The sequence below is a fragment of the Sinohyriopsis cumingii genome, chromosome 18 (assembly GCF_028554795.1).
Source record: "Sinohyriopsis cumingii isolate HCF-2022 chromosome 18, ASM2855479v2, whole genome shotgun sequence".
NCBI classification, from domain to species: domain Eukaryota; kingdom Metazoa; phylum Mollusca; class Bivalvia; order Unionida; family Unionidae; genus Sinohyriopsis; species Sinohyriopsis cumingii.
The window spans coordinates 3648656-3671801 of NC_142978.1; the positions used below are offsets into that span (position 1 = coordinate 3648656).

The 23146-nt window shown below is 35.0% G+C and overlaps 1 protein-coding gene across 2 annotated transcripts in view; it reads right to left on the reverse strand.

Annotated features, from left to right (window-relative positions):
* LOC149775981 (uncharacterized) overlaps positions 1-23146 on the reverse strand; it is a 67704-nt gene that overhangs the window by 4118 nt on the left and 40440 nt on the right. Inside the window, exons 9-22 of one of the 2 annotated variants that reach the window (XM_089941105.1) lie at positions 21851-22368; positions 19774-20118; positions 19359-19476; positions 18329-18511; positions 17905-17941; positions 16917-17189; positions 16391-16441; positions 13131-13249; positions 11254-11443; positions 10772-10891; positions 5484-5638; positions 5045-5167; positions 4347-4461; positions 2510-2603 (exon numbers count right to left, since the gene is read on the reverse strand). In XM_089941105.1, coding sequence (XP_089797231.1) covers positions 2510-2603; positions 4347-4461; positions 5045-5167; positions 5484-5638; positions 10772-10891; positions 11254-11443; positions 13131-13249; positions 16391-16441; positions 16917-17189; positions 17905-17941; positions 18329-18511; positions 19359-19476; positions 19774-20118; positions 21851-22368 — 2441 coding nt within the window. Of the gene's footprint in view, positions 1-2509; positions 2604-4346; positions 4462-5044; positions 5168-5483; positions 5639-10771; positions 10892-11253; positions 11444-13106; positions 13250-16390; positions 16442-16916; positions 17190-17904; positions 17942-18328; positions 18512-19358; positions 19477-19773; positions 20119-21850; positions 22369-23146 lie in introns of both variants that reach the window. The other variant, XM_089941104.1, reaches the window with a different exon arrangement.

Genomic DNA, 23146 nt, shown 5'->3' on the forward strand with positions numbered 1-23146 from the left:
ACTCAAAAATTTTAAACGTCCAGTGTCGACATTTAATATATTGTTATAAGGCTGCGAGGCGCCATTGCAAAGGACCTAATAAAACAAATAAATCGGGAGAATCTGACACTCTGACAACTCAGCCCTGATTTAATTTTCCGTTGATTATGTTAAACCAACATAAACTCAACCAAGAAGAGACAAATCTAGACCTTTATACAGCAAGGGTGCATTTGTTATGCATCATGTTTTGGGCAAATAGTAGAGCAATCACTTCAGTCACCACTAATTTGTGCAAAATTGGTTTGTATCGATATGAGCCAGGAATTAGGCCCCCAGAACGCTTAATCGGCAGTCTTGAATATTCCTCAGGCTGATATTTTCTACAATAGTATGAAATTTGTAACAGTAAAAAGTTAATTGCTTAGAAATGAGTGTACGTATTGCAGCTGACGAAGGAAAGCTTTTCTAGCATTCCTATTACGCAGTAACATTATTAATATCAGACTAGGATAGCCCTCAATTTTACTTTTTTGAGAAAATAGTCCAATCTGAACAAAAACTGCAAGATGGAGTCACTAAGCGATCTATTTTCTGGCGAAATTCAAATGCATATGTATGGTTGCTGATGCAAATTTTGGACTCGCCGCCCCGACCATGATATGCCTGGGTGTTGCAGGAATTGTGACCACGGCAACCACCATATACCAATCAGAAATATTGTCGGACCATCAACAGAAACAGGTGTATCAGGTGTAGCTTGTCAAGTAGAATTCACACGAGTGCATTCGCGAATACGTATCTATTCGGAGCTTCTTAAACTGAACTATGTCGCCATTAAAGATCATAACATTACATAGCAGAGTTCGAGGTAATGTTAGCGGAAATTGATATCAATGACTACACCGGTAGGCTATGAAATATTTACCTCGTTAAGGAAAGCTTCTAAATTGTCTTTCTAGTGATAATTTTGTGTACATCATAAACCACAATAACTAGCCGAAATTTGCTGCAACGCAAATGGAAACGAAATTACGTGGCTGGGTTGGTTTTCTCTGTTGTTTGATTGTAAAGCCCCTTTGCTGATGCTTTGTTTTAATAAAAATCACCATTCTTCCAATCTAACTAAGGTTTGAAGGAAAGGAAATGATTTCCTAAAATGCTATCTGACATAAAGGGTTCATTACAAAATCAAGTTGTTAGGTTAAAGCAAATACTCAGTTTAAAATTAAGAGGTGCCACCCCTTATTTTAGATACCTACGTCGCTGGTCGTTCCGTTATTTTTCGGGAGTGCTCCAAAACTAGAGGTTTGATACATTCGACAAATTCCGTTAATGACAAATTTAATATCATCAACATTCGCACGTGGTGGACAATTTGATTATTGAGGGAACGAAGACAGCCAGGCATCTTTTTAATTGGAGCTGAGAAGAAAAAGCGCGCATTAAATATAAAATTAGACTCGGGTGGATATTGTTGTCAGCTGTGATTATGAAATACTTTATGGGCGAACTTGGGATAAAGACAAACCTGGTTGTTGCAGATTTCCATATTAACATATAAGTATACGACACGGACATGTAAAATTAAATCACATCGGTTGTGCTGTTAAAGAAAACATATTCGTAAATGCATGGCCGGGTGCTGCGTAATATCAGACTGAAAATGAGAACAGAGTATCAATGATATTTAGGATCAATAACTTTCAATCATACGCAGTATTCAGCTGATTTGGCAAATACAATCTTTTGGACATAACGGCGGCATTCGGAGTTTAAGAAACTTTCATGCTAGAGTCAGAATGATTGTTATTACCTCAAAGAACATACCGTCTCCTGTCATGATCAAGATAAACGTAATAAGCTCATTTGGGTATGGAAGACGATGGCCTAACTCAGCTACCGAACTAATAGTACAAATGAAGTCACAATTCGCCATTTTATCCGTTTATACCGTACAAGAGATATATAGGTCGTACAAAGCAGGAAAAATGCAAAAGAAAGAGATTATTCATCAAACTTCAAAATTGCTGTTGTTTGAAACAGGCACCAGAAAGTGATAGTCTGTTACGCCAAAACTTTGCCAACACATACATAAGTACATTAAATATGAAGTATTAATGCTTAAATTGTTAAATTAACTGCTGAATATAAATTTACAAAAGCGTGTTGCACAATCTATTAAAGAGCGTATATGTTAGATATAATTCAAAGATACGTCCTTCTGAAAATGAGCTCATGTAGAGATTGAAAGTATGTCAAAAATAGAAAACAAAGTATCAAACTAGATGTTTCACGACGAACAGACCAAGCTCCGCTTCAATGTAAATAAGTCCTAATGTTATAAGGACTAAATGTAATTACCGATCATTCTCATAATTGCCTTGGTCATGATAGGACTATTTCGGTTCAGAGTAAATTATATAAATATCTTTAGCATATATATACTTATATAAAATATGGGACGGTGTGTTCGCATTGTTTGTTTTCGGCATCTCTTACGCAGTACAAAGTAAATAAAATCACTTACGTGTCATCGCATAGTTCGGGCTTTGGCATACGTTCTCCTTTTTTTAGTCTCGAAGGCAGGTCACGGCTTTTGATGGTGGGATACGGAGTATGGCCTATATATGTTCAGATAAATAAATACAAAATTTCTCCGATAGTTGGATTGATGGATTATTATTTCCGTCCTTATTGCCTCTTTATGTTAGAATTCAAAATTATCCGATTGATCTGAGAATTCTGTACACAAATCCACACTGTTGCATAGAAGCTCGTCTTATTATTTTTTTCAACGAACAAAACGCATTCTAAACGCTTAAAGAAAATATTTTCAAATTACCTATGATTATTAAGCTTACTGAATGGATGAACCATAATGTTACTACAACACAATCAAGAGATATTACAAATAAATTAAGCAAATTAAATAATCCACACATGGTTATAGATAGGCGCAATGTTCTGCACACACACACACACACACACACACGCACACACACGTATTGCAGGCTTATACAAATATTCATGTTAATAGTGTTAACACTGTTACATTATGTTCATGTTACCTGTGTGTTTTTTTTAAAAACAGATAGTGCAATATCTATCATATAATGCTCAATTAGCAACACGTTGATGCTCGCTTAAGAGAGAAATTTTAAAAGTGTTTGCATTGAGTCGACTATTTTACATTTACTAACCTTAAAGAGTTATGCTGATACGTAAAGTAACTGAACAGTCTTTACCGGTTTGCATTTTATTTGCATCTGATATATTCTCGCAGTATTCTACTTGCATATTTTTGTTCTAGTGCTTGCCTTGTGATACGTTTAGGGAGCTAGATTCTCTAACTCCTTTTCTGGATTGCACTTTTGTCTCAGTCAAGAAGTATGATGTAAATATGCCATAAAATTACAACTTCTGTTGTTGGTGGAAGGTTTGCAATTTCAAATTTGTAAGTAGTACAATGGATTGATTATAGTGTGGGTATTACGTAAACGGCTGTACCATATAATCAAGCATTATTATGCATTCAAATGGTGACGAAGTACAAATTTATATTTAAATGGCCTACCACATTTGCTTTTGTACTTTAAGATGAGTGCTAATCAAATAGATCTAGTCATTTGTATAAAGAATCTGAACCTCATTGGCGTTTCCAACATTTCACACGTGATGGAATGAACAAGCTTCTGATTTGCTCCAAGGACAACGTAAAGAATGCTACAGCATAATTGTTTTACATATTATGTATTTACGCAGTGTTAACCGAACATATTTGTCTTTATATAAATAGGACACAACTATACTGGACACTATGACCTGCATCATTTAATAACGACTGTTTACATATTGTTTCTTCGTTTCCATTTCCATTATTGCTGTGAATTTTACCATTATAAAAAGGTACTTACTAAGATATTTTAGGTCATATATGCAATAAGGAACTAAACACTAAAAATCTCCAAGAATCGATTGACAAGGATGTATGACTGTACTTATTTCAACCGCTAAGACAAGCAAAGCTGTTACACAGAGAAGTTTATGTACAAAATATTCATCCTACAGAATAGCATGTTTCGGATAATATAGATCATGGAGAATCAAACAAAGGGAGAAAAGGTAAGGTTTGTCTAATATTTGTATCCTGTTTTCTGTTGTTATATTGACCGGTTCAGAAATGTGTACGATACAATTATCACTGCGGAGATAGCTGAATAGATTCGTGGTCACATAAATAAATATGTCCATCCCATGCTTCGGCATGTGTGTTTGCATTTATTGGCCTATATATTTGTTTTCCTTACTCCTTTGTCACTAAAAGCAAGTTGATAAAAACGTGATAAGGCAGAGGCAACACTAACCTAGGCTAAATATCTCCCATAGGACTACTCCAAAAGACCAGACATCACTCTTTTCCGTCGCGCCAGCTGTGCTCTCCATGCACTCAGGTGCCATCCATTTCATTGGGATTCTCTCCTATAAAATAATAATAATAATAACAATAATAATAATAATAATAATAATAACGGCATCAAAAGTTTCTGAGACTCTAATGGGTACATCAGTATAACAGATAAAATACAAATTTTAACTTTTATGCACTTTTTTTACTAACATAATTATTTACTTGATGTAGTATATCTACTTATTACGATCGGTCTATGTTATAAATATCACTAATTCCTACTGTCATTTTAAGAACTAGGAGATTAAATGTCAAACATTAGAAACGAAAATATTTTATGTTAAGAGGTCAAGCCGACTCTAAATTATTGGGGTGAAAACATGGCGACACAAAGCTTTTGAGATATAAAACATTGGCAATGTACTAACACATGAACAATAGAAGAGCAAACAACAGATTAATGAAACAAATAAAACAAAAGTGCAGAAATCAAAGGGTAATTTCTGTAAAATTAACCAAGGACTAGATATTACAAATATCTCTTCGTCGCATTACTATTCGGTGTTGCTTTGATGTAATTGACACTGTGAATGCAGTCATTTACAAGCAGGACCATGTATATACTTTATATATTTGAATGTTGTGAACACCAACCTTCTTTCCGGATTCGCCATCACCATCATCGATTTCAAAATTCTGAGGTCCGAAGCCTGAAATTTTTACTTCATTTAAGATGGTCAGCAAGATGTTTCTTGCAGCAAGACGACGGTGAACTATCTAAAAGTCAGATGGTGAAACGTTGAGAAAAATGAAAATTTAGGTAATTGAAAACAAAAAGATAAACAAAGATACAACCTTGTGAGTTTCTAAAAGTGGAGCTGAAATTTGTCACTTTATGTTATTAATTCTGTGAAAACGAACAATGAGGATTGCCCTTTGGCTTTTTGTTACCATTGAAAATGATTTATTAGTATTAAGTGTGTTTAACAATAAACACGTAAAGAATAAATTGTACATTTAGATAATGTCAGTATCCAAGTAAACACTAAATCATTTTATTTATCCACTTCGAAAATACACCAAGAATACTTACGCCTTTGAGGGCAAGGTACTCCATTCCACTACAAATAGCCAACCCAAAGCGGAAGAGGTTTTCTTGCAATTCCATGGTCACGTTGTTTCTTTGGCTTTCCAGGTAGTCTTTAAGAGTTCCGTGTTCGCAGAGTTCATATATCATAAATGGACCAACTATCAAAAATGAAACTTGTATCTGTATTTGTATCAAATATTTGAAAATGTTCTTTACGAAATTGAGAGGCCTTCGAAACACTTTATACTGAAATTGTTTATAAATGTTTTCGTTATGAATTCATTTTTATTCAATGATGTCTTTGATTTCATTCATCTGTCAAAATTTTGCATGAAGATTAAAACAGTTGTGAACTTCATCGAACAGGTTAAATTAGTTTAGATTAGTTTCCTTTCTCGCAGTAAAGTGGATGAAATACTTCGTTCTTAACCCATTATTCGCATTTAGTGACTGCAATCAAAAGGATACAGAGAGACTGTGTGCTTCATTTGTACCTTAGATTCGTTTCCTGAGCTAAAATACCTTCGCGAATATGCTGTGACTCATCCATGGTTGTTGATTTCTTCGACGTTGTAGTGTTTTATTCACTTGAGATACAACATTTGGACCATATTTGTCGAGATCGGCATAAATAATTTATGATAACACAGTATTTAATGAATATAATGAGTTGACACTTTCAAAATTATTGTGATAATGTTTATTGACGCAGTATAATTACAAAAGCCCATCAAATTATAACAGGCGTAAACGTAGATCCTAATATATTTACAATTAAAAATACAAATTCAGTTGTACTCATAGCCTGATATGGACAAAATAACTCATAAAACACTACCTAGTAAAATACTTGGACACATATAAGAACAATGCCTGTTATTGATTTGATTTTTAAAAAAACGCGGCAGCAACGGCGTGCCATTTGTAGACGCCAATTCAGATGTGACTGTTTTGTCTGACAGGTTCGAGCTTCATTGGGGGAGCCCGCCGGGCCAAAAAAGAAAGTAGTAGGCAATCAACATAAACACCAAATATTAAAAGCCTGGATTTAGTTCTCGCAGATTCACTCGTAGAATAAAACATAATAAGGACTACTCTGTACTGAATGTGTCGCGTAGAGCAATTGGATGGTCATAACAGATATAGTACTATTTACAATGCATGGACTGTCATACGGCGACGAATGCGACTGAGATCACTTCCAAAACTATTATTGTGATGGACGGCATGATAGTCTCAACATAATACATGTTGTATAAGGGCATTCTTCATTCTTTGATTCTAGGAGACTTCCCATACAAGGATGCCAGCAACTGCCGCAGCCATTGTCATCTTTCTTAATTCTAACAATCGTTTGATTTCTAGCGGCAGGACATTTTGCTGCGTTTCGCCTAGCCTAACATCTTCGACTACGTTTTTTTAGACCAACAGCATATTTAAATCGTCTAGCCAGTTCGTTCAAATCAGTTTGCTGGAAATTTTCACCGTACTTCTTTCAAGGAACCGGCCAGACCGCGAACCGCATCGTTCAAGACACATATCTCTTGTCTGTCCTTACAGTTCTCCCACTCAGCCACAAATATGGGCATATAAATCGAGAACGGAAAGAATTCCTAGCACCGGCTCACTTAACTGTGACAGCCCCATCGCGGGCGTTGTCATCCGAAAGTACGTCTATGTACTCACCTATATAATAATAATAATAATAATGAGGACTTTCTAAAGCGCCTAATCTTTAGAAGCTACAGGCGTTTTACAGCATTAGACAACACCTATAACATAAAAAACATATAATGGTATGATTACACAAAAAACACCATGTAATTAGAAAAGATAAAAACCACGCTGAAAATATTTAAGGTAGGAAATATTATAGGTCTTTAAGTTCGTTCTTGCAGTCGAAACAGGTGAGTTTTAAGAGCAATCTTGAATGGGATCACTGTGTCTTTTTGTCTAAGTTCAGTGGGCAATTCATTCCTCGTTGCTTGGCTCTGGTATGCAAAAGAAAATTGTCTATATGACTTTGTTTTCATAGTGGTAATTACGAGTATACGATTGTCAGAAGAGAAGCGTAAGTATCTGGCTGGTGTGTACACATGGGTAAGGTCGAATAGGTATGTTGTACTGGAGTCCGTCAGTGAAAAGTAGCACAGAGAACAAGTTCTGTGTTTGGATTGAATGGACAGCCAGTGTAAGGTACATAGTAGCGGGATGTGTGCTCTCATCGTGGTACTTTAACGATTATCCGAGCACTTGTGATTTCACTTTATTGAAGTTTCCCGAGTAGATATTGAGTGGAACCAGACAGAATTGAGTTACAATAGTCCAGTCTTGAAAGTACTAATTAACACACAAGTGAAAGATGTTTACGAATGTAGCTGATGCGTCTCAGCTCAAGATATGCAGCCTTGCATATGTTCATGACATGTTGGTGCAATATGACAGTACTGTCCAGAGTAACACCTAGGTTTTACTTACTTTGTGAATTTAATGTTGTTGTTGCTGATATTTATTGTTTGAGGTAAAGGATGTGAATGGGAAATCTTTGTTTTGCGATCAGAATGGCCGTAGTTTTATCTTCATTCATTTGCAGCTTGTTACATATCATCCATGATTTCACATCAGAAATGCACATCTCTACATATTGGATGGTATCATCAACTTCAGTTGGGTGGCTATATTTGTGTACTTTGGTGTCATCAGTGTACAGTATGTGAGACACAGTAAGGTTGTGTCATGAATGCCAAATACATGCTGGAGACGGTGAAGTAAAATATCATGGTCTACTGTGTCAAATGCTGCAGACAAATCACGGAGGGTGAGGACTGTAATATTTCTGCTGTCCAAAGCAGGGAGAATGTCATTACCTACTTTTATAAGAGTAGTTTCAGTACTGTGGCAAGGGCGATATGGACGTTGTACATTGCTAAAAAGACTGTTTGAATTTAGATGAGATAGAACTTTTTCTAAGAATTTGTATATAAATGGGTGATTAGAAACAGGTCGGTAGTCATTTAAATCGTTATGATCGAGTGTTGGTTTCTGCAGCAGAGGCTTTACAATGGCAGTTTTGAAAAATAATTAGAATTCCCCAGAATATCTACCCGTACGCAGTTGTTCGAAGCTGAAAGGTACAATTGTCATGATCTGGCACACTTCATAACCTTAAAACCCTTACTACCATAAACGTTGGCGCCAACAGGCTTTTCATGCAAGCAAAATATTCTGATCTGGATGATGGCGTACTAAACTGGTACTGCGCGTCGAATTTGTGACAGGATTTCGTTTTGGGAATGTATCGGCGGCACCGCCAATTTCCTTATGTTCACCCGCTACTCAGCGGATGAACTCACTGGAAGCCTTTAACCATCAGTATTGGGTTTGCGGTGAGGCTCTTCCATCAGCTGGCACTAGAAGGTATGAGATCCTACATGGCCCCTTGGATGCTATCTTCGTGGTGGCATCTCTGCTCTTGGTGGTTAGTTAGCGGGTCTGAGGAAATGGCAGTAATATGTAGGTAAGCTCTTTGTGCTCAACTTTCTCCTCTTTCGCTCGTATCGCGCACGAAATCTTGTATAATTTCTGGCGTTTCGTCTCTAATTGTGGGGTCTCAACGAGTTGGTACGTGTAAGATGCTCTGAAAATATTGTTGGATAATGTATAATTGATCTCCCATTGTTAATCTCATTTGTGTGGTGGATCGCACAGGCTCGCGAGTGTATGCTAGATATTGTCTCTTTAGTTGCTCCTAGGATTGAGACACGTTGTTACATTTGATGCAGGCTAACAATTTTTCTAATAAAGCTATTTAATATTCGTGGCATCATTGTCTCCATTGTTGAACGCGATAGTGTGATCCTGCTGGCGCCTAATTCAAGTTCTTGTAGGTTCGCGACTCTTGGTATATTTGAGTCGAGCAGAAAATGTTTTCCGATAAAACTAATTGTAGGCTGCTTCCTGTTGTTGAGGCCCGTGTGACTGTGAGGCATAGGTTGCTATGTGTGGCGGCTCTGCCAAAACCTTTCCGAGCTGTTTACTCTTGTAAGCCTCTGTGCACCGAAATAATGAGTTAGGGTCAGTGCTGATTTTTGCTATGCACCTTATCATGCCGTAGATTTTTCCACTACATTTACCCGTCATATACGTGATTGCCTCTTTCCCTTCCTGTTCCCTTGATGTGGATGCCGCAATTCTTGCTGTGCCCGTAGGATTGCATTGATTTGTCCTTGCGTCTGTCTGCAAATGCTTGTTTTTGCTTTGCTGTCTTGCTGTTTAATCGACTTTCATTTTACTACAGGATCACACCGCAAGCCATTCTTTCCTCCTAGACATCAAGTTCATAACCGGAATGCTGACCGCGATTTTATCAATCAGAACAGTCGTTTGTCTTAGCTGTTGTCTAGTATTTTACTAGGTTGTGATTTAAGCGACTTTGCGCACCGATGCAAAGAGTACAGATTCAGTTCTGATTCCTGCTTAAAAATGCTAATTATATTCATGAAAAGAGCATATTCCCTTTTCACGGCGATATTTTTACTTAAAACAAGTTGGTTTGCATTATGGTGAAGCGAATCATATGATACTGTTTTAACTTTGTTTTGTTTTGCTGAGCTTTTATCTAGAACTACATATGCATTATATATCATTCCTTTTATCTGATAATAATTGGGAGGGGGTGCCGTCACATCTGAAGCATTGTAGCATAACAGTGTGAATCGAATAACGTAAGGAGCAAATCGGGTTATAACAAAACGAGTTTATTATAAGCCTTAGTCAGACGAGTCTCATGACAGTTACTCGTATCCGCGTTCAATGGCTATGTTTTATAGAACCTCCGAAATAGGACACAATATGTTATCCGCGAGCGTGGAATAAAATATTTAACACTCTTAATGAAGGATACTTTCAAACAATACTCTTCGGACTCCTTATAGGATTTATAATATTTTTTTATTAATTTGCTAAGCTGGAACCTTTTCAAACAAGACATTGCAAAGACATATCACGTGTCAGATCATACAGACCTTGTCAGCAGGCTTGTTGCTTTTTGAAACATTTCTATGGTTCGAATATCCTGTCCTAAAACGTTCAGTTGTACCATTATACTTTGTTACTGTTTGTATGAACTTCGAAAGCAATATTTGATGCACATTGTCCTTTAAATGCTGGTATTCACATACCACGACATAGCCATATTCGAATACTCATTAAAACCTAGCATAACATGTTCCCTTCATCGTCTAACAAAACAGATAAGGGTAATTGATTTGTTCTATCAGATGAAAACTTACTAGATTCATTATCCGTAACAGCACCAACAAACCTCAGTACATTTGGATGATTTCCTAATTTGGTTCCAGTAAAATTAATTTTGGCCATCATCATCTCCTTATCATTCTTGGAGAAGCCCTCTGTAAAAATACAGTATTCTCGTTTTATCTTTACTTATATACAATTTTATATTGGTATCAAATGTTTCTTGATAACATAGAATGAACCATGGTCCCTGTCTACAAGAGCAATCGAAGTGTATGACAGGCTATAAGCCCATGAAGAATACTATTTTATTAATTGATAAAATATTTTTTTTTATCTAACTTCGTCATAAGACGTGTGTTGTTTGGAGTCGTACAAAAAGAACACATAAAATTGTTAATAATGTATTCGTTCGCAGAACCAAATGCAAACAAATTGCCTGAATAATGTTAGCACTTTTGGAGTATTAGTAGTACAATTATTACGATTCCAAAGAGTATTAACACAGAAAACAAACCTTTTAAACACTTGGCAGCAACGCTTGTCTGTTTGCTTGTTCCATAGTTTAGAATTGCTCTGTATATATCCGCAAAATGAGCACTTTTGATGAGATTTTCCAGGGTGACGTCATTCCTATTAATTTGCCAGGATGGACGCTCATCAAATGTCATTCCACCGTAAATGTACAATTCGTCCTCCATGCTTTTCTATTAAAGAAAACAAACTCACTCCAATAAAATCGATGGGTACCGGTAATATGTAAGACTCAAATACAAATGCAAGTTTTTATGCACTGTTTAGTTGATGTAATGGTTTCTAAATCAAGTACGGTAACCGAATCAATTTAATTATATGACGTGTATTACACATGTATTACACAATTTAATGTCTGTGCAATTTTTATATTACAAAATTGTTTGATGATAATTTGTTTTGATAATATTAATCTAAATTAAGAACTATGTCATAATTAAATTGCCGATCATAAATCACACCTCGTGACGCATGATTCCATCGACAATGAACTATGAACTACAAGTACGTAATTAGCATTCCCATTTGATGATATTCACGAGGCTTCTAAAATAAAGAATATCTGAGAGGGTTTTGGTGTGTGGAGTTCACGGGGGACGTTTTTCGAAAGACGAGCGGTACACTGTCACATCAATACCAATTTTTAAAATTTAATCGTTTTTTCGTTACACTGAATCCTGTACAATGTGGCAAACGTGTTGCTGTTCTATACTCTGTTAATTAAATCTTGAGAGGACTTCACTAATTTAATGAATTGAACGCTATGTTGTTGATAACGATGATGACTAAGGCGGCAATGATGATGATCATCGTTATCATGCTGATTCTGTTAAGATAAATTTTAATCCAGTATGTTCAAGTAAAATTAGAATCATGTTTGCAATTTGACAAATGTCTGAAAAATTGATATACATAAAATCGTGTTTATTAAGGGTAAGAATAAAAAATTGACTATATTACGAAACATAAAGTGGTATGTAGTCAAGTGCATGCACTTATGTCCCGTCACCTGCTGTTACTCACTCTATGATGCAATCATTACTCTTTTAAGTCATTAGTGGCGGATGAGTGTGGATGAGTGTTGAGAATATTATTACCCTTAGAGAAATTTCTCGGTATTTGAGTGGCCAATACCTAGAGCTTATCATACGATATGTGCTGTTCTCAGTATAATAATAGCAATGACAGCTGCCTAAATATATTTTTCGAACCATTTGCATTATTTACGATTATTTTCAATGTTCATTATAATTTAAGCAAATGCATTAATTATGATAGTGTGACGTCACATCGATATTACATCGAAGGGAAGTAACAGATCAACATCAACTGTTTTTCAAGACGAGTCTTCTTCAGAGGAGGATAGGTAAAAGTGTGGAAAAATCCCGTACACTCTGTAAATGATAGTCTGATGTATAGTTTCCCTCAGACACATTTAGATTCAGCTATAGCTCCGTTCCCGATGATTATCTTGCATTACGATATTTCAATCGACACAGATGGTCCAATTTAGGCACTATGGCGCCTTTCTCAGCTCTCATAACGGCCAGTAACAGAAAAGAAACAACTATTTTATCAAATGTTTTCCAGTTAAGGCAATGAAACAATTACATTTATGAATATGTTTCGAAATCACATAAACGTACTGAAGGTTTAGTTAGACGCTTGTATTTTGCTGATTTTGTTACTGTCTTTTATTTTGGTTTGGTTCTTGTTTAAAGGTAAGCAGCTCACTTAGTTATCTGCACTTACGAGTAAATAGTCATTTAACTCATTACCGGAAAAAAATATATATCCTACAATTTAACTTTGTTCCATTCGAATTTGTTTACTTACATAATGCATATCGCCTTGACGTACCCTAATCGTTTTCCTGATTCTCATCGACAGCGGGCGTAGACGTTCTCGAACAGGTTCCAGCTTCCCTCTTCTAATCAATACAACTAGAGCTGTTACTAGTCCAACGATAATGACAGCAGCTGTAAAGTATTTTTAAGCTATTCGTTATTATATCCTTTATAACTTCTCATTAATAACATTTGTCTGCATCATCTCTCAGATATTTTTAATAATCCGTATTGTGTTCACTCATGTCTAAACTATGGGCGTTTCTCAATTAAAACTATTTTCAGTTTGACTATTGCAAAGGCTCCAGTGTAACCCGTCCACATATTTCTTCCATCTTAATGACCAAGAACATAAACAAATTTTTACCTTTCCGTCTGAGGAAAAGAAACAACTGGTTATTCATTTCTTTTGTGAATAGTATGTGCACATGTCAAGGGTAATATGTTGCTTAAGGTTGAAATTTCCCCAATTTCCAAGGACTGCAAAGCAACGTTTATTGTCAATCATAAAGTTTACACATGCAGTAATACCACATCTAAGTCTATTCTAATCGGTTTATTTGACCATATATTTCAAGAGAAATTTTTCATTTGCTTGGCCGTGTGTATTCATTTGTTTATAAATAAAATCACATACTGGGGAATAAGTTGTATTACTATTATTATTATTATTATTAGTAGTAGTAGTAGTAGTAGTAGTATCAGTATTCTGAATGTTCATATTTTGGATGAACACTATAAGTACATGTACATATATAATCATATTATTCAGACTTCCCAGAGCCCATCTAAATTTCGAACTCTATAATATGAACATTCAACAAGCACGGACAGCATCATTTTGATTTAAATCGGTGGATGTTAGAAACGGCAACACGTCCACAATTCGTATTGTGTACGGGGTTTATTGATAGTAGAGGATAACGAGAAAGCAAACTATCTGAATGACTAGTTCGCATCGGTCTATATCAGTGATGACAGGCACATTTTCTACCTTCAAACTTTTTATCGCAGTAATAAAACTTCAGGCCAAGTAGATATTAGAAACTAACAAAGCTTCGACGTCATTATGTCATTGTAGTTTGGTAAGGTGAATGGGCCAGATAATATCAGCTATAGACTGTTCAAGGAACTCTCCGATTCTATAATCAAACCCTTTGTGCTTCTCCTTAAATTATATTTAAATGAAAGTTTCCTACCGGATATAATAATACCAATGTAATACCTATGTAAAGAAGATTGTTATATAGTTTACCATCATATTAATAATCAATATCCCTCCTTAGGTGCATATGAAAGATTTTTGAAATAATTATAGTTAAGTATTTCTTCAATTGTTTGTTTGAACAATATAGACTTTTCTATAATTTACAGACGGGGTTTACGCTGAGCGGTTCGATAGAATACCAACTGACTGATATTCTTTATAAAACCACACAAGCGCATGGAACACATACCTGTCTAGGGACGCGTCAATTGGGCTCTTCTGCATAAACATTTCTAATAGTCGGCAATAGATATTAAATTAACTAACACACACACTAAATTTGGGTCTCCAAATTTTTAATCATTCCATATAAAATTACGCAAGCACTATTCCACGCAAGACAGTATTTGGCTATCTATTAAAACGATATGTGCATTCATCGATCATAAATGTCTGCTGCTTGTGGGTTAAACGTTGAGATAAAAATAAATCGTTTAAACCAAATCCTATTCTCAGAATGTATTTCCTTTATCTGAAGTAGGAAATATTACTGTTACTTACATAGTCTTACATGTAAATCATGTTACTCATATCAGCTATCTTAAATGGGCTTAAAAATATCTTGTTTTCTAATTTAAGGTGGTTCACTTTTACGAGGAGGGTTCCTCGTAGCGTGGACCGGGCAACGACCTGAATAGCAACTAAGAGCGGATGAAAGTAAAGATATACTTTTAAATGCATACTGTAAGTAATTTATTTCTGCATTTAATACTGGTCACTTTCCTCCAGAATGTCATTTAAAAAGGTACAGTTACACCGATGATTAAAATTGCCAAATATATGATGTTAATAATTATAGACGTAAAACGCTTCTGAGCTGTACAGGTATATTATTCACACCTATACTTAATAATAGACCTAATGAATGGAGCAGAAAGCTGCAATAAAAACTACGCAGGAATTAGAACAACAATTGAATACAGTGGACAATATGCATTATTTTACATGGGTTTATATCACATAATATTAATCAAGGTAAAACATTGTTTTGTGCTTTTACTGATCTCCCAAAGTGTTTGATTACATAGTATGGTATAATATATGGTATAAATCGATACAGCTTTGCTGTAGGAGAATATATTTTAGATATAATCAAATCTATGTAAAGCCAAACATTCATGATCATAATATGATAAGTGATGAGTTGTCTTGTATTTTTGGCGTCTGACGATGTGAATGTTCATCACATTTCTTTTTTATTTAGTGTCTGTAGATGATTTCGAACAGACATTTTGTCGTGCACGTTACTGAAGATATTGTTAGCAGCTACGTTTTAAGCATATCAATGCATGACTTAAACAATCTAAATGAAACGAAAATTTACTGTGAAACATTCTGGTTGTTGTAAGATTATTTTTATTAGGAGAATGTGGCATCTCCGTGCCTTTTTATGCACACACGTTTGGTAGAAATTCGAAACAACAGATGGCAGTCAAACTCTACTTAATGTTTTCTTTGAGATTGTTGATGGTGAAATTACCTTTCCGAAATAAATATTTCTTAACTTATGTTAGCAAATTCAGCTGTTCTTCTTTCCGGTTACTTTCTTCAACGCGGCTGTAACCTTTCATTGAGGAAAATCGAAAGGCGTAAGGATTTTGTAACATGATAAATCTATCTAATGAAGAATGGAAAATTAGTTTTTCTGACATAGTCTGAATATCAGAGAAAAACAGCAGATCCATACAGAGCTACAAAATGAAAGTCATGAATAAATTGCAACGTTATAGACTAGATATTTCTTTTTGCGTTTAGGATGAGATAAACTGGCTGTTGAAGACTCACACAGCTAGAATAATTAGCTTTATGTAGTTTTGGTTCAAAGATTCGGCAATTAATAGTTTAGCCAATGATTACCATAGGAAACAGTGAGCCCAAAGGTTTAGTTTAATGGTTTAACGCCTATTACAAAATGAAAACAAATGTCTGAAGGTGTTTTAACAACTAAAACGACCATATTGTTATAGATAGATAGATAGATAGATATAGAAATATTCACATCTTACCGACAACTCCTCCCACCATTGCTCCTATTGCTGCTGTATTATCCTCCGCAGCTTTAATATAAAAAGAAGAAAAATAAATGTTCCTAAGGTACGATCGGATGTGAAGATGAAGAAAAGATCGACTGCAAACTAACTTTTATATCACACATTCATTACATATTGCGCAAACATGACTAGCGCATGTGTTAGCTCTGATATAACTAGAGGTCAATCGAGACGCATTCAGCTTATAATCCAAGTGCTAATTTCATGGCAAATTATAAACAAAGGGCTTAATATTGCAATTACTGCCACAAACTGTTTATAAGCTAAGTGTAAAACATTATACTCATTCCGTTGTATAAGTATATTTTGTAAAATTCCTTTAATCAACGTGTTTTATTCATGGACATTTTGAATCGAATAAAAAAAAAACGAATAATTCCGTATTTATTACCCTTAGTTGATAAAATAATTTAAGGGGTACTTATTGTAAGGATATTTGAAAGTAAAACATTTACATTTTATCAGTTACGTTAATACTCACCAGTGCGAAAACGGAACGTCAAGTTTCCAAAGGTTTGCCCTTCATATCCGAGACTGAAAGCCACTGTATAGTTCTGTGATGGGTCCAGTCCAGTAATATCAGCAAATCTGGTGAGTCTATTGACAATGTACACTTTATTTGCCACACCTTGCATGTAAAGGATGATTACAATGTCCGTACGTCCATAGCAAGATTCAGTTTCTGGTAGATCCCATTCAAGACGAACACCTTTGCCATTATTTTCAGTAACACGTATATTAATTGGGCCAGAATCTAGTATTCGAATAAATGAAGTTATTCCAACTCATGTCTTCAGAAGGAGATTTTGAAATTCAGATAATGTTATTTGAAATACGTTAGGCTATGGTCCATATGGGAACCATGAAAGTCTAGCCACACATCTACAACTTTATTGTGTAATGTACATTGTGCCCAGCTATTTAAAAACAATACATAAGGTTCCTTAGTTCCCAACAATACATAACAAAGATTAAATTTATCTGGACACTTCGTTTAATACAAGTAGATATAGGAATATAATGCATTTATAGTGTGTCCAGTTTTATTGACTACATAACGGGTATTGCGCTGATTACTGAAAATTCTTTTTTCAGCAAGAAAATGAATATTCATTGTACCCGTCTAATCAGAAGCGTGCATAAAGATGCATCTTTCACAAAACCTGTTTTCGTAATGCTGAGTATAATTTAGCGTCAACATATTCTTTAGTATAACAACTAGCGTATCAAATAAATAGCCCTCCGTTAAATTGACAGCCTTCAATAATTAGCATTTTATATGTTCCTGATAAAGTGGAGCCATCACACGAACATTGATTGTCATACATTTTTGAGAGAAGAAACTCTACGTTTGCAAAACAGTCGCGACATCGTTGGTCTAGATGTTATATACTAAACAACGACCTAATTTTGCCTTCAAAAGAAAGCGAAAACAAATGATAACGCATTTGTATCCGGTGAGTACTTACATTGTTCAAGGCCCTGTAATCCATCGACCTTGTTAACCTAGAGAAACATAACTAATATTTAAAGCATAATTCCGGTAAATAGTTTTCGGTGGAAATTTGTGTGTTAAAAGAAACAAACAATAAAGGTTATACCATGCAAGAAAACGATTATTTTATGCGTTGGCTTGCTACGAAGCAATTGATTATTTTATTAATCTGACAAAAATGTTGGTAATGAATACAAATGCAAGTATTACAGTAAACTATGCCATAAATAAATAGTCTATATGTCTGATGGAATCAGCAGCAGTCAAAATCATAACAAAAAGGCAAAAGAATTGATTATAAGCAAGCAAATGGTGTTCTCTGCTATGTATCTCTTGTCCGTTTACTTAGGGAATAAAATACAGGTAATAACAATGCGAGACGTAGACCGAATACTTACGGTAATGTTGAGCGTAGCTTGAAGCATTGCCTGGTTGTAGACTGTGATCTCTACAGTCACATTTACACGAACTAAGTCTTCCTTTGCCATCATAAACCAACAGTTGTCGAGCTCCAAAATCTGATCCTTAATGAAGCATGTATTTAGGATGCATGTACAATCAAAGTCTTCATTGCAAGAAACCTGAAATACATTTCAATTTCCCAGAAATGATTAACAAAATCTCAAATAATTCCAATATAAAACCATGAACATAAAGTAGCAATTATAGACTTTATAATTGGTAGTTGCCAAATAAGTCCTAACTTTTAAGGATGATATGCTCAAAGATATTTTAGTAAAAGTGTGACATTATGTATCTATCCAACATATAAACTTCCTTACCAATGCTGAATCAGGAATAAAGAATCCATCCGATGATCTCTCGTGATGTCGTGAAAGCAGACTAAATGAGTCAGCTGAATGGGTTGAAGTAACGGTCACGCGACCGATAGGTGCGGGTTGGTGTCATACCATCAGATCAACCCTTGTCTGCTTCAGATGCGTGTCCTTGGGCAAGGCACTTTACTTAAATAGCCATGGGACTCAATGATATGCGTTGATGTGCTCTTAATCACTAAAATATTCCTACCTACCTACTTTTAAAAAAATATTTGGCTAAGTATAAAATTATTCTTTTATTTCTTCTTGTTTTTAAATTAAAATTGAATTGATGCCTGCACACACTGTTTAATAGATTCACGTATACTTCACAATACAGAAGAAAATGCATCCATAGATTTGTATTAAGTTTCTTCTGTCTTTGAAATCAATATTTTCTATTAGTATCTGTCTTTAAAAAATACAGTAATACTGTCAAAAGCCAGGTGTAGAATTCCGTTATCCTCAGCAAGAGGAACGGAATGGATATATCAAAATACTAGCCAGATAAAATTGTTTTATTCAGTTCATGTCTAATAAGTCAACACTATTTTGCTGCATCTTATTTGCTGCATCTCATTTTTGAGATTTTAAAGATGGAGTTACTCACGTTTCTTCTATATGCGGGTGCATGACCACTATACATAACTTGGCCTGTGTCGTTTCGAATAAGTCTAAATCCAATCTTATGAACACCACTCTCGGGATCGTCTGCTTTGAACAATATCCTGGGAAAGACATTTTTTAAAAAATCTTGAAATGTTTGCATTGTAGCCTTTTCCAATAAATAAAATCCTTTCATCACGATTTCCATAGTTATTTGGTTCCGTTAGATTGGTTCTATTATACTTGCTTGTCGCTTCTATACGGTTTTAGACTATACTTAGCAATGAGTTGACCTGTGTAAGAATACAAAATAAAATAAATTATGTCTTGACAGAATTATTTAGTGCGCAGTTTAAAATACTGATGCAATGTCAAAACGTAAACGAAATATAGATCTCGTTATGAAATTTGTGTTCTACCTTGATGTGCGATTGTAGGTCCCATTTTGGTTTCTATGAAAAGAGGTGGAAGTTCTTGACAAGCGAGGTGGAGTGGAATCAAAATGAACCACGGTAGTGTCTGTTTTTGTGTTACCGAGAACGTCCTTTGCTCGTACCCAAAAGCGTACAGTTCTGCCGTCCCTAAGATTTTCACTGATGGTGTAACGTTCTCTCAAACCATTGATACTGATCCAACCGTGTGTGGGCTCACTTGTGTCATCAGTAAGAACAGTATTCACCTCGAAGTCATTGACACCGCTCTTGTTGGGCTTTTCTTTAACAGTTCTTTCACCCTCATTGTCATCTAATCCAGGATATACAAATCTATATAAATTCAAGATCATTAAACAATTGCAAGTTTGTTTAAGCACATATGGACATTTTGTATTACAGAACGACAGCTCAAAGTTTGCATCAGTAATATTCAGTGGAGATAAACAAAGACGTTTTCATATTTTGATAGACATATAATAGTCTTTAAACAAATCTAAACGCTCTTTGTGTCTGATTCATCACGATGTCAAATAAAGAACCACATGTTCTGCCTGCCAGAACGGTTGTTCAGTTTGAAGGAAAACATATATTTCAAGCCTAAACAATTGCTGAATTTTTTCATTGTTTTCTTATTATTTGTCAATCCAATGCCAGAACTCAGACTCCGAAACCTCGTTTAAATAGTATGTCACTAGTTGCAATAAGTATTTTTTCAAAATATTTATCAAATTATGGCATTAATTTTTAACTGATAATTACATTTTGAATAAAATTAAATAGCATACTAACGATATTAAAACACGTCTATATGGTGGCATGGTATTTTATATTTAAATCAGATATTTAACCAAAACGAAATAAAATGTTTGGAATCCACAGACATGCACGGTCTTGTAATTAAGTAACTGATGGTATGAAATGTATACCATCGAACGAGTGGCCATCAAACATAAAATTAGCATTATCATAATGTTGGATGCTAGTTTCGTGTCTTGCTGCAGGTCATATAATCATCTGCTTCATATACGATGAAATATGGAAAGAAGGAGGTCCCACTAACGTTGAAAAAAAAACATTAAATAAATCTTTTATAGCAAATCAGCACAAGATTCGCTATATTGTGAAAAGTGTAAGTTAACTTCGACGAATTTCAATATTCTGGAAGAAACACGTTAGGAAAATGAACCATTTCAAAGAGTACAGAATACAACATATAGGATAAGGAATGTTTACATTCTCTAAAATGTATGATTTCAATAACAAAACTCACATGTAAAATATTTCAAAATGTGGTCAAAATCGTGTTACTAAGCCTTATTTCCATACTACTTTGCATGTAGGTAAATTATGCAGTCATTGATATATATGTGTTATCTAGTCATTGGTATATATGTGTTATCTATGTACATATCAAGAGAAAAGCCGACATAATTGCAGTGTCATGCATACGATCAGCCAAATTAATTAATGCGCTAACCAGATCATATTTATTATCGGTGAGATAAATAAAGAGAGCATGGCTTCGACCTGGAGGCAATTACGCTAGCCTTACTGTGTTCCTGATAAGGTTGCTAATATTATTTGGATTCTCATAACGCCATTGTATAAACAATAAATCACACTAAATCGACCACATCCAAATAAGGACATCTCTAATAAGAGAAAATGGTTGTAGAGTATAATGTCAATGACCGAATGAATTCAACGAAATTATACCAAATTTCAAATATATGTGTATAATCCTGCTGGATCGTGTATAGTGACAATATATTTACTTTGTTTACCAATAGGTAGTACAAAACATGACGTAGCTTTCACAGGACGATAACTGCCCTGGCACATCAAATGAAGATAAGAACATCGTCAAATGTGCCTTAACAGAAAAACAAATCGATACACTCATGGAAAACGACTATCGGTAATATATATATATATATATATATATATATATATATATATATATATATATATATATATATATATATATATATATATATATATATGGGGGAGTTTTGTTTCTCTGTGTGTCTGTGTCTGTGCGGATACGTGAATACAGGTTTACTTTTCACTTCGAAGTATACCGTCCCTTTCAATGTCTTTGAACTGAATTGGGTAGTCCTCTACTTTGTTCAGCAGCTTTCCCTCCGAAATGAATTTATTCGCAAAATGGTTCGTCCATTCCACGGTTATCTCTGTATTTGTTCCATTCCTTGCGTTCTGCCACATGTAACCAGTCTCAGGAACTGCTGAAGCTACAAAAAGTGTTTTGTTGCCTTCTTTATTCAAGCTAATGTTTGAAAAGGGGTCATATAGCACAAGGCGCCGAGCTATTTTAGAATTATTTGCTCTGTCGGTTGCTTGAAGAAGGACAGAGTACATTCCACTTTCTGTTGGAGTGTAGGTGTAATAGTAGGTGTTGCTATGTGTATGGTTAACGTCCTTAGAATAGATAGGGCTTAGGGGCGTCCTCTCCACAAGATTACTATATGCATTCGGAGAGAGTTTGAAAAAATCTATGCGGTAACGCTTCATCCCGGATATAGCGTCAAACCATCCACCCCAAGAAATGTTGATCGGCGACTGAAAAATAAACATCTCGTAAAAATGTATCTGCAAAGGAATCCTCTTACCTAAAATTCAGAACAACGTTAGTCCAATGGTTGTAAGGACTCGATACATACAAAGAAGATTAGAACATGTATAACCCAAATAAATATAAAAGAAAACATGCAACATGTAACTAATCATGTTTACAAGTAACATAATTTCGCAAACATTGATGGAGTTAATTGATTTTTGTTTATATTGGCTAGGACACACAATGGATACCTGAAACTTATGGCTATGACTCAGCAGTCGTACGAACTCAATGTCACGAAGTGGGTTCTCCATCTCTACATTTAATCAGTTGGACACATGGTCATAAGAAAGCAAGTTTCAATTTTTTATATAGTCAGTCTGCAAACTCAACAAGAAAATAGACTGTGCTATACTTTAAGTCTCGAAATCATCTATAAAATAACATGTGTTGCGATAAGTTAGCAAATCTCATAACATTTTCAAACAATCTGTTCGTCGCTGCAACATTGAATATTACTAAATCATTCTTTATTTATTCACAACCTTGTAAGCAATGAAAGAAACTACTGATTATAGCTTTTTTTAAATCGAATAACATGGGTCAGAAATCTGCGGAATTGTGCCTCATATTGCCATTTTAACACATTATTCAAATGTTGCTCATACACTTCCAGCTACCTTTGAACTGTATTCACTAAATGTGGAAGCAACATCATAGAAGAGAAGAAGGTGCGATTAGTAGTTATATGCTGTTAGAGTAGAACAATTTAGATAAAAG